We start from the raw sequence: 11,094 nt of genomic DNA, 5'->3' as shown, positions 1-11,094 counted from the left end.
GGCCCCCGCCTGTCTCTAAGCAGTAAGCCAATCCCCTGGAGTTTGAGCTCTGTACAGACACACATCTTTGTCTGTCTCACAAACTCACCCCATCATACAGCCGTCTTCCCTGTCAGTCATCACACATAACAAAGAGATGTCTGTTAGGTCTACACACCTGACCCCTGCACCATGAATATTACCCCACACCACGGCTAAGAGGCCAGACACATTCTTCTGTTATCGATACATGAATACTTCAATGAGGCAGAACACTAGATCAGGCTGCTCCGTTTCATGACAGCAAAATATTGTAAAAGTAACAAAGCATTTAAAGCATATAGTGTCTCAGAGCACACACACACACACACACACACACTTTATGACCAATACATATTTTGATTAACTATTCAATATGTGTATTAATAGATAGTAAAATAAATAAAACCACAATAATAATAATAATGAAAAAAGCACAAGAACATTTCAAAATTACTACAATTACTAAAACAAACTTAAAAGAAAATATGATAACTAAATCTAAAATATATATATATATATATATAAACAGATTATATCTGGTCATTTGTAATGGCAACCTGCCATTAAATAATACACTTACACTGCCGTTCAAAAGTTTGGGATCAGTAAGATTTTTTATGTTTTTAAAGAAGTTTCTTATGCTCATCAAGGCTGTATCTATTTGATCAAAAATGCAGAATAAATAATAATTTTGTGAAATATTGTTGCAATTTAAAATAACAGTTTTCTGTTTTAATATTCTTCAAAATATAAGTTATTCCTGTGAAGAAAAACTGAATTTTCAGCATCATTACTCCAGTCTTCAGTGTCACATGATCCTTCAGAAATCATTTTTATATGCTGATTTATAATCAATGTTGGAAACAGTTGTGCTGCTTAATATTTTTTGGGACATGTGATACTTTTTTTCAGGATTCTTTGATAAATAAAAAGTAAAAAAAAAAGAGCTTATTTTGTGTTACAATATACACTACTATTCAAAAGTTTGGGGTCAGTAATTTTTTTTCTTTCTTTTATTTTTTTATTTATTTATTTTTTTTTATTTTTTTACTGAAATTAAATACTTTTATTCAGCAAGGATGTGTTAAAATGGATAAAAAGTGATAGTAAAGACGTATATTGTAAGAAAAGATTTCTATTTTGAATAAATGCTGTTCTTTTAACTTTTTATCCACCAAAGAATAAAAAAGTAAAATATGAAGCAGCACAACAGTTTCAACACTGATAGTAAATCAGCATATTAGAATGATTTCTGAAGGATCATGTGACAATGAAGACTGGAGTAATGGCTGATGAAAATTCAGCGCTGCGTCACAGAAATAAATAATATTTGATTAAAATAGGAAACCAATATTAGAAATTGCAATAATATTTCACAATATTACTGTTTTTCTCTGTATTTTTGATCAAATAAATACAGCCTTTATTAGCATAAGAGACTCCATTAAAAGATATTAAAAATCTTACTGATCCCAAACTTTTGAACGGCAGTGTACGTCAGAAAAATAAAATGACCTGACACTATTGAACTATTATTATTGTTGTTGTTGGTAATTCTATTTTATATTTCTGTAGACTATAAAACACAGAATATCCTAAATTCTTAATTTTAGTTTAAATGAAATTATTAATTATAATTTACCTAATACAATTCTATATGAAACCTAAAAACAAGTTTATAAATTTACACTGTGGGTGAAAACCGGAACCGGAACGTACTGCTGAGAAAGGCGGCACAGACCCGGAAGGGACTTTAACGTCGTTGAGGAAACGTGAGGCGCGTTTGTGCAGCTGATTTTATTTCACTGAAGACAGTTGACACGCCGAAACCTACGAAAACATGTAAGTTAACTCTTCTGCACACAGTATATCATTATAAGTGTTTGAGCAATACTGCCGAGACGTAAATAGTCGCTTTGTAGTTTTATGACCGCTGAAGAAGTCATTTAGCAAGACTAATGCTAATGTTAGCAGCCACAGTGACCCTTCTGTTGTACTGCTTATTAGGATTCTCCTCTCTAAGTGAATACACATATAATCGTTATGTCTGTTTGGTAAGAGTTTTTTCGTTTGTGCAATTTATTGGTTATTGGTTGTTTTTCTCATTGATTTCTTCTGTGCTCTTTATTTCGGAATCGTTATACGGTTAATTTGCTGGTGTGTTTAATGTTTATAGCGATTTCTTAAACTTGAAAAAGAAAGCTTTTAGATTTGTGGTGTTTTAGGTATGAATTCTTCATAACTATATGCATGCACTGTAAGCTGGGATATCCATCTCAGCTCTGCATTCAGACATTTGTAACTCTTGAAGTTCCTTATTCTCTTTATTAGGAGTTTGTTAAACAAGCCCAAATCTGAGATGACCCCAGAGGAGCTCCAGAAGCGAGAGGAGGAAGAGTTTAACACCGGTCCACTTTCAGTGCTCACCCAGTCTGTGAAGAACAACACACAGGTTCTTATCAACTGCCGCAACAATAAGAAGCTGCTGGGCAGAGTCAAAGCATTCGACAGGTACCTGATGTGTTCGACTTATGATACACGTTGTAACCAGGGGCGTAGCCAACATTTCAGAAGTGTGGGGGACAGAAATGTTATATATATATAAAAAAAAATGTGTGTATATATATATATATAAAACATTACAATATAACATTTCTGTAATCTATATAACCTACCAGTCAACAGTTTTTGAACAGTAAGATTTTTAATGTTTTATAAAGAAGTCTCTTCTGCTCACCAAGCCTGCATTTATTTGATCCAAAGTACAGCAAAACAGTAATGTTGTGAAATAGTTTTACTATTTAAAAACTGCTTTCTATTTGAATATATTTTAAAATGATTTCTGTGATCAAAGCTGATTTTTCAGCATCATTATTCCAGTCTTCAGTGTCACATCCTTCAGAAATCATGATGTTCATCTCGCCTTATTCTGGGTCTGAATAAAACATCAGATCATGCACAGACTATCCTGTCTCTTTGAATTTAAATCTATATTTATTCACACTGGCTCTTGAAAACCTCTATGCGAACACACTTGCCCGAAAAAGTGCGGGGAACGAATTTACGTGATATTAAAAGTGGGGGGGACGCATCCCCCGCGTAATCTACGCCCCTGGTTGTAACTATAAACTAGCTTTAGTTACATGCACAGATTTCTGTCGATCATAACGCACTGTTCATATAACACACACACATACACACACAAAAGCTTGCCAAGACAGTGGGTCTCATTCAATAATAATTGTGTGGATTATTTCATATTTGTACGCACAGGAAAATTTCATCCCAATTCACAGCATGTACATACAGTACGCACAAGGATTTGTACTTAGCCTTGTTGTAACGTTAATTAATTTGAGTGTTCTAAATGAGCATAAAATAATAATAATTTGCATAAAACATACCCAATTCATTGCTATGTAAGGGCTTTCCATACCTTCATTTACAGCTTTTCATCACTTTTAGTAAACATGTGACATGCTCTCTCGCCTACAATATGCGCAGCAATATTCTCAAGCGATGCCAAGTGTGCCATCCTCAAAAAAATTTCTAACACAATAAACACCTTTTATACAGACCCAGATTACAGATCTCTCCTTAGCCAGCTGTACATTTACATTTAGTCATTTAGCAGACGCTTTTATCTAAAGCGACTTACAAATGAGTACATATGCATAGATGCAGTGTTATACAGGGAACCCTTGCAGCTTGAACTATAACAGTTTTTCTTACCTCCTTTACTGTATATATAAGTATAAGATGAAATATCTATGTCTAATATCTAATAATTTCATCTTAACATGATTATGACGAGAGCATGATTTTTGCGTTCATGTGGTATCAGTTTCTACATTTTAAGTAAATTTGAGTGTGATTGTTACTGGTGAATCATGATTTGTGTGCGCGTATATCAAACCTTTTTTCTTTTTACCCCTAAGAAAGTAAGTATATCGTGTACGTTTGTAGCACAGTACTGTCATATCACATACACAATACAAATTTTTCAAATCTGATTGTAGTTGTACTTTACGTTGCAATTATTATTTTTTGTTTAACACATAATTTATGATTTCCGTCGCCTCCGATAGGATTTAAATTCAGATTTATCGCAGTCAGAATGAAAAGACACGCATGCTTTTAATTCAGCTGTAGATAAACAGCTTCTGAAAAATGTATGGGGTCACGTCATATTTGGATAAAAGTGGTAAAAAAAAAAAAATAGAAGTTTTCATAATTTAGGTCCTCACATTTTCTCTCGTCTCTGGATTTTCAGGCATTGTAACATGGTTCTAGAGAATGTCAAAGAAATGTGGACGGAGGTGCCCAAGAGTGGCAAGGGCAAGAAGAAGTCAAAGCCAGTGAACAAGGATCGATACATCTCAAAGATGTTCCTGAGAGGCGATTCAGTCATCGTGGTGCTGAGAAACCCACTCATCACTGGGAAATAAACCTGACATGTAACATGTCTGTTCAAGTACAGGCGATCTCCTGGACACTCATTGACCGTGTTAAAGTGTATGAGTGAATTAAGTGTTTTGTATCGAGGAACAGTACATAGTTTGCCTTGTGCTGCAATAATTGTATTTTGATTTGAAATGTTTAGCATCATTGAGAGATTATCTGGTCAAAGAAAAGATACGGAAAGATGCCATTTGAACCTGTTTTTGTTTAAGTTGTATAAAAATGTGCTTTTTTTCTAAATAAACTTTTGGATATTCAAACCTCTAAATCTATTGTATGATTCTTTCAGAAATGGACCGTTTACAGACAAAGCAGAAAGAGTGTTCATGAGACAATAGTTTCACGTTGCTGTTTGTCCTCTTTCCTCCCCTCTTGCTGTCTGGTGCCCCTCTCATCCTCTCTGTCCCCCTCCCTCCATGCGACTCTCATTTGGTAGAGTCCCTTGGCAGCAGCTTGGGTGTCCGTGTAGATTTCAGCAGGCAGCACTCAATAAGTGACAAACTGCCGTTTAAAGCTCTCTGCATTATTAATGTGACCAGATGTGCTGACTGTCACTTCACACCCCTGCCCTCCACCATGGGCTCCGCTGACCCCTCGTACTAAACCATTCCTTTTTGTTTAAACCGATTTCTCTAATGTTTTTGAAAATGACAGAAATGTTTGTTTTGAAAAATTTAAATGAGATTTCTGAAAGGGGTTTACCATGGGGAAAAAAAATCTCTAAATTTAATTGTGTTTTTAAAGTATATAGACAAAAGGGTTATCTCAGTACTTGACCTGAGAGGACAGTCTCAGGAAATCACTCAGTCAGGTTACTTAAATATTCAGTGGAACAGTGAAAATCTAACACTGTGTATCAGTTTGGCTTATTGTTATCCACTGGTGTCATATTTATAAAATTTGTTTATTCATTTCTTTTAATGTGTTTTAATACAAAACTGGATAAAACGAATGTAAACTGATGGAATCTGCTTGGATATGGTATATCAATTGTTAATCAGGGCTAGATTAAAATATTTAGATTTAGTCATTTTATTAATGTTTGCTTAGGTAGTCATCACTATATTTATTGCTCATAAATATATATATTTTTAAAATGTACACTGCTGTTCAAAAGCATGGGGTCAGTGTGTTTTATTTTAAATATTTTAACTTTTTTGTAAGCAAATAATTCTTTTATTCAGCAAGGATGCATTAAATTCAGCAAAAGTGATGGTGGTAAATTTCTATTTCAAATAAATGCTGTTCTTTTGAGCCTTATATTCATCAAAAAATCCTAAAAAAAGTTCCAGTGTAAAAAAAGGTATTAAGTTGTCTATTAAAAAAAATAAAAAATCAGGATATTAGAATGATTTCTAAAGGATCATGTGAAACTAAAAACTGAAGTATTGCTGCTGAAAATTCAGCTTTGATAACATGAATAAATAAAACTTATAAAAACGAATATATATATATATATATATACACTTGTATAACACTTGTTATATGTGACCTTGGACCACAAAACCAGTCATAAGGGTCGATTTTTTAAAATTGAGATTTATACATCAACTGAAAGCTGAATAAATAAGCTTTCCATTGATATATGGTTTGATAGGAAAGGACAATATTTGGCCGAGATACAACTATTTGAAAATCTGGAATCTGAGGGTGCAAAAAAATCAAAATACTGAGAAAATCGCCTTTAAAGTTGTCCATATGACGTTTTTAGCAATGCATATTACTAATCAAAAATTAAGTTTTGATATATTTACAGTAGGGAATTTACAAAATATCTTGGTTACACTTTATTTTGATAGTCCACTTTAGACATTCTACTAACTATAAGTAACTTTGTAACTACATGTCAACTAATTCTCATTCATTTGCAACTACATGTCTACTAACTCTCAGAGTAGACTGTTAGGGTAGGTTTAGGGTTAGTAGAATAAGTTGACAAAGAAAGTGTTAGACGATATTAAGCAGATAGTCTACTAATACTCTACTAACTGCTAGTTCACATGTAGTTGCAAAGTTACTTGCTATAAATAGAATGTCTAAAGTGGACTATCGAAATAAAGTGTTACCAATATCTTCATGGAACATGATCTTTACTTAATATCCTAATGATTTTTGGCATAAAAGAGAAATCAATAATTTTGACCCATACAATGTTTTTTTGGCTATTGCTACAAATATACCCCAGCGACTTAAGACTGGTTTTGTGCTCCAGGGTCACATATAATTGTAATAATATTTCAAAATATTACTGTTTTTATGATATTGTAAGTATTAAACTTAAGATCATAATTTCCACCACACCCTGTGGACAACATGAACGATACCTCAAATTGCACAGCTTTTACTTTTTTGTACAGCATCTTGACTTTATGCCTGGCGCACAATACATTTGTGAAAAATATCAGTTTCACAAAAGCTGCTTGTGATCTGAAGAACAATCAATGGCTGAATGGTAAAGAACCATTTTAAAATGGATCACTGTACCATTTACAGTGTGTTTTAGATAATCAGTTGATGACATTTTCCCAGGCTCCTGAACGGAGTTGTGTTGTTTTCCCCTGGGGCCGCTGCACCTGGATGCTGCGTGTGGGTTTGCCTGAAGCTCGGAATACTAGAGTCCTGACTTCCAGGTGACACTTCAGTCTTAGATCTTATCATGAACTGCTGTCACAATTGTAATTTATAGGCTTAAGTCCGCAGTGTTTTGGTCATGTTTGAGTTGTCCTTTTTTTTTTTTTGAGTTGTCATTTTGTGTGGAATTGTCTATTGGACCTTGGTTTGTTTATACAATATGATATGTACCGTCTAAATAATAAATAGTCATCACTCAGCAGTGAATTCTTAATCCTTACTTGGCAGGCAACAAAAAAAAAAATACGTTCCTGACCTTACGGCATATTAGTGTCTGTTATTAGTAATAATATTTTCTCCACTTTCTTGACAGCTACATGATTGTACACAGAAATAGTCCTGTAAAACAATAGATAATGTAATACCCTGAACAATAGCATCCCCCTAAAAAGTGAACTTTTAATTAACTTTTGGGAAATGTCTTCATTATGACTCAATCCGTTGTGGCTTAGGACTTTGTACAGTTAAAGTCAAATCAATCCAAAACAGACCCTCACTTTTGCTTTAGAAAAAGATGTGAATTAATTGGACACTGCAGGCTTATTAAATTGAGTTAACTCGATTGCTCTAACGCTGTTATGTTAAACAGGACGTAATTCAGTGATTCTGCCCTTCAAAAACCTTTTCAGAAATGTACCGTGGTACCAAAATAACATACCATCATATTTAGGGGAAATAATGTAATAATAATAATTGCAATATTTGTTTCTTCCCCCATTTTTCACAGTCTATACACAGTATTTGTCCCAAACGTATTTGGATACTAAAACCACATTTCTGAATCTCATTGAATTTACACATAAAATATAAAAGCAATTTTATACAAATTTGCAAACAAATAATGTTTAAAACTAACATAATTTATTTGAGCTATTTTTTTTTTCCCAGTTACACTTAATCAAAACTGGGTTAACATGGAGCAAAATATAGAATGAGAGGTGGAATGGGATTTTTTTATTTGAAAGTCATATTTGCATGGCCCTATGTTATCGATGCATTTTTTCTAACTTGATTTGAAAAACACATCCTGAAATATAATCAGGCATATTATTTCTGTTATCACTGGAAATTAAGCTTTTATGAAATATTACTTTAGAAAAGTGCTCTATTTCCACTAAAAATGCCTCATGCGTTTATTTTTGATAGCTCAATTTTAAATGGTTTAGGGCTTCTACATTTGTATGAAAACGGACCACAAAATATAAAAAAAAAAAAAAAATGTGACGTGACGTGGCCAAGTATGGTGACCCATACTCGGAATTAGTGCTCTGCATTTAACCCATCCAAAGTGCACACACACAGCAGTGAACACACACCGTGAACACACACCCGGAGCAGTGGGCAGCCATTTATGCTGCGGCACCCGGGGAGCAGTTGGGGGTTCGGTGCCTTGCTCAAGGGCACCTCAGTCATGGTATTGAAGGTGGAAGAGAGCACTGTACACTCCCCCCACCTACAATCCCTGCCGGTACGAGACTCAAACCCTCAACCTTTGGGTTACAAGTCCAACTCTCTAACCATTAGGCCACGACTTCCACAAATATTACATATTAGTTTTATATAATGCTGAAGGTAACACAAGAAGTCAGAATGTTATAATTTATTCTACAAGAATAAAACCTTAGAAATGTGGTATTGGCCACTAAAAACACATATATACGCTCTAAAAAATGCTGGGTTAAAAAGGGACAAACCCAGCTATTGGGTTGTTTTGACCCAGCGGTTGGGTTGTTTTGACCCAGAGTGTACATTTTTTAGAGTGTACAAGATTAAAACAAACAATTTTCACATTCAGAAATCAAACAATCAGTGAGTAACACACTGAATTAAACGTTTTTTTTTGTTTGTTGGTAAAACAGCCTATTTTCTTGTAATACTCAAATAATCTTTGTTTTATTTACAACTTCGAAAAACGCCCTCCCCCCATACAGAGTACTAATTATTTTGAGTATTATAATAACTAATTTATGGGGGGAACCTATAGTTACCTTTGTAAAAGGCAGACCTCCGATCATTGATGGATCTTGTCATATGCGTTTCTCCACACCTTCATTTCGTTTCTAATGGAAAGGTTTCAGAAAACACATTGAAAAATCCCATAACAATCCACCTGACAAAGCATGAAACAAACACCTGATGGAAATGATGGAAACATTTGCATGCCATTGTTAAAATGAATCAAGTTTTTGAGTCAGACCAGAGCATATTTCTTCAAATCTGCTATATGACTTTATAGAAATAATAGCCTACTTGAAATTACAACACAAGCATAGGCTATTCATTTTAAGTTTGAACGGTGCTTTATTTCAGGATTTATCCTGTTTTCCCATTTCATCTTTCTCCTCTTTTTCTATTTTCCCAGAGAGTGTGAAATGAACTTGAATAAGTTTGCTCGGGGTGACTGCTCTTGGCAGGAAAGCGGTATGTTTTATTCAGCAAGTTGAGGCGATAAGAGGGGAAGTGTGATTATGATAGCGATCGGTCACGCGTCGATACTCAGTCTCCCCCGCGCGCGCAACGCGATACTGTCGCCCGGCGCGCGGGGCTCTCTCACATCGCGGTAACTCGAGACGCCGCAGTTTGTTTCCAAGCAGCTCCGCAGCCGCGAGATCAGGTGCGCACTGGCCAGCCAAAGGGTGACGGGACAGTCATGATGCACAAACTGCGCTTGAACTGAGCGGTCGCCCTTTGGCTTCCCCTGGATGTCTCTCAGTCTGTTTGTGCGCACACCACATTAGTGACCTGGCTCATTCCTATTATAAACTCTGAAATGTAAAAATAGACGTATTTGTGTTTAGGGTTATTATAGTTAACTAAAACCATCAAATATTTTTGTTACTTGAAATAGGCTACAGTAGACTTTAACTGAAATAAAATAAACACATTTAATTTTCATTTCATTTATTTTCAAATGAAATTAATTTCATTTTCATTTAGTTCATTTTGATGTATAGCCTACTAAAAAAACTGAAATAAAAATGTATGAAAACCATATAGGCATATTAAAAACAAAAAAAAAACGAATAAACTATACTATTATCTCAACAACACTAAAAAAAAACCCTACTTGTGTTGTTGGAAATATTTCTATAAAAGTGTACTCCATTTTGAGAAATATAATTAATTAACACTTTATTATTTGCCTGGATGGGAAATAAACAATATACATAACATGATCAAAGTGGAGAGTTAGCCATTGCTGAGTACTGGTTTTAGGTGACAACCGATTGTAATTTTATATTTTCTTAACCATCTTTAGACATTTAGATTTTCTCATACTGATTTCTGTAAATGTAATCAAACAGGAAGAGATGTTTTAAACCGCCACAAACCAGCTAACACCACAAAACATCACAGAATTCATCACAACCATTGCTACTGACAAACAGCGTAGAAAGTGATCTTGAGGGAAAAACATCACAAATTAAAATAATATTTCCAAACACGTTCTGTTTAAAACATTGTTTTTAGAAAGAAAATATTTCTTAAAATGGTCAGTTTTTCAACACCATAGCGCCCAGAAAAAGAAAGAAAGAAAGAAAGAAAGAAAGAAAGAAAGAACAAGTAATAAATACCTTTTTTTTCTGAGCAGGGATGTGGCCAGTTGCTCAAACTGAAGTATTTATTTAATTATTTAAAATGTATTTTAATAGGATAATATTAAGCAAACAATCCTTAAAAGGTTTGACATTTATGTTTAACATTTTATCCAGTATATTAAAATATATGGGGACAAATATCATAACAGAGCAAACAGACCTTATAAAATACGTTAATACTAAGTAAAAAAAAAAATACTATTTGTTTTTTAGAAGCTGAACCATGTTATTTCAAATATGAGTTGAATCTAATGTGGGGTGAAGAAGCTCTTGTCTTATTGCAATAAATGATAATATAGGACTGTGTATGCTGTCTAATCACAGCACATTTTAATATAACAACTGCTTAAATAGTTTTTTTACTGTGTTTCTTCACATTTGT

The 11,094-nt window shown here is 34.0% G+C and overlaps 1 protein-coding gene across 1 annotated transcript; it reads left to right on the top strand.

Moving 5' to 3' along the window:
* Positions 1–1,732: 1,732 nt before the first annotated feature.
* On the top strand, positions 1,733–4,750 carry snrpd2 (small nuclear ribonucleoprotein D2 polypeptide). The gene is made up of 3 exons (XM_016474408.1): positions 1,733–1,863; positions 2,353–2,532; positions 4,295–4,750. Coding segments are annotated over exons 1-3 (357 nt in total). The 5' UTR covers positions 1,733–1,861; the 3' UTR covers positions 4,470–4,750.
* The last annotated feature ends 6,344 nt before the right edge of the window (positions 4,751–11,094 follow it).

This window comes from Sinocyclocheilus anshuiensis, unplaced genomic scaffold, assembly GCF_001515605.1.
Source record: "Sinocyclocheilus anshuiensis isolate Anshui unplaced genomic scaffold, SAMN03320099.WGS_v1.1 scaffold1980, whole genome shotgun sequence".
Taxonomy (NCBI): Eukaryota; Metazoa; Chordata; class Actinopteri; order Cypriniformes; family Cyprinidae; genus Sinocyclocheilus; species Sinocyclocheilus anshuiensis.
The sequence above is the reverse complement of the archived record's forward strand: the minus strand, read 5'-3'. Positions and strand labels throughout refer to the sequence as shown.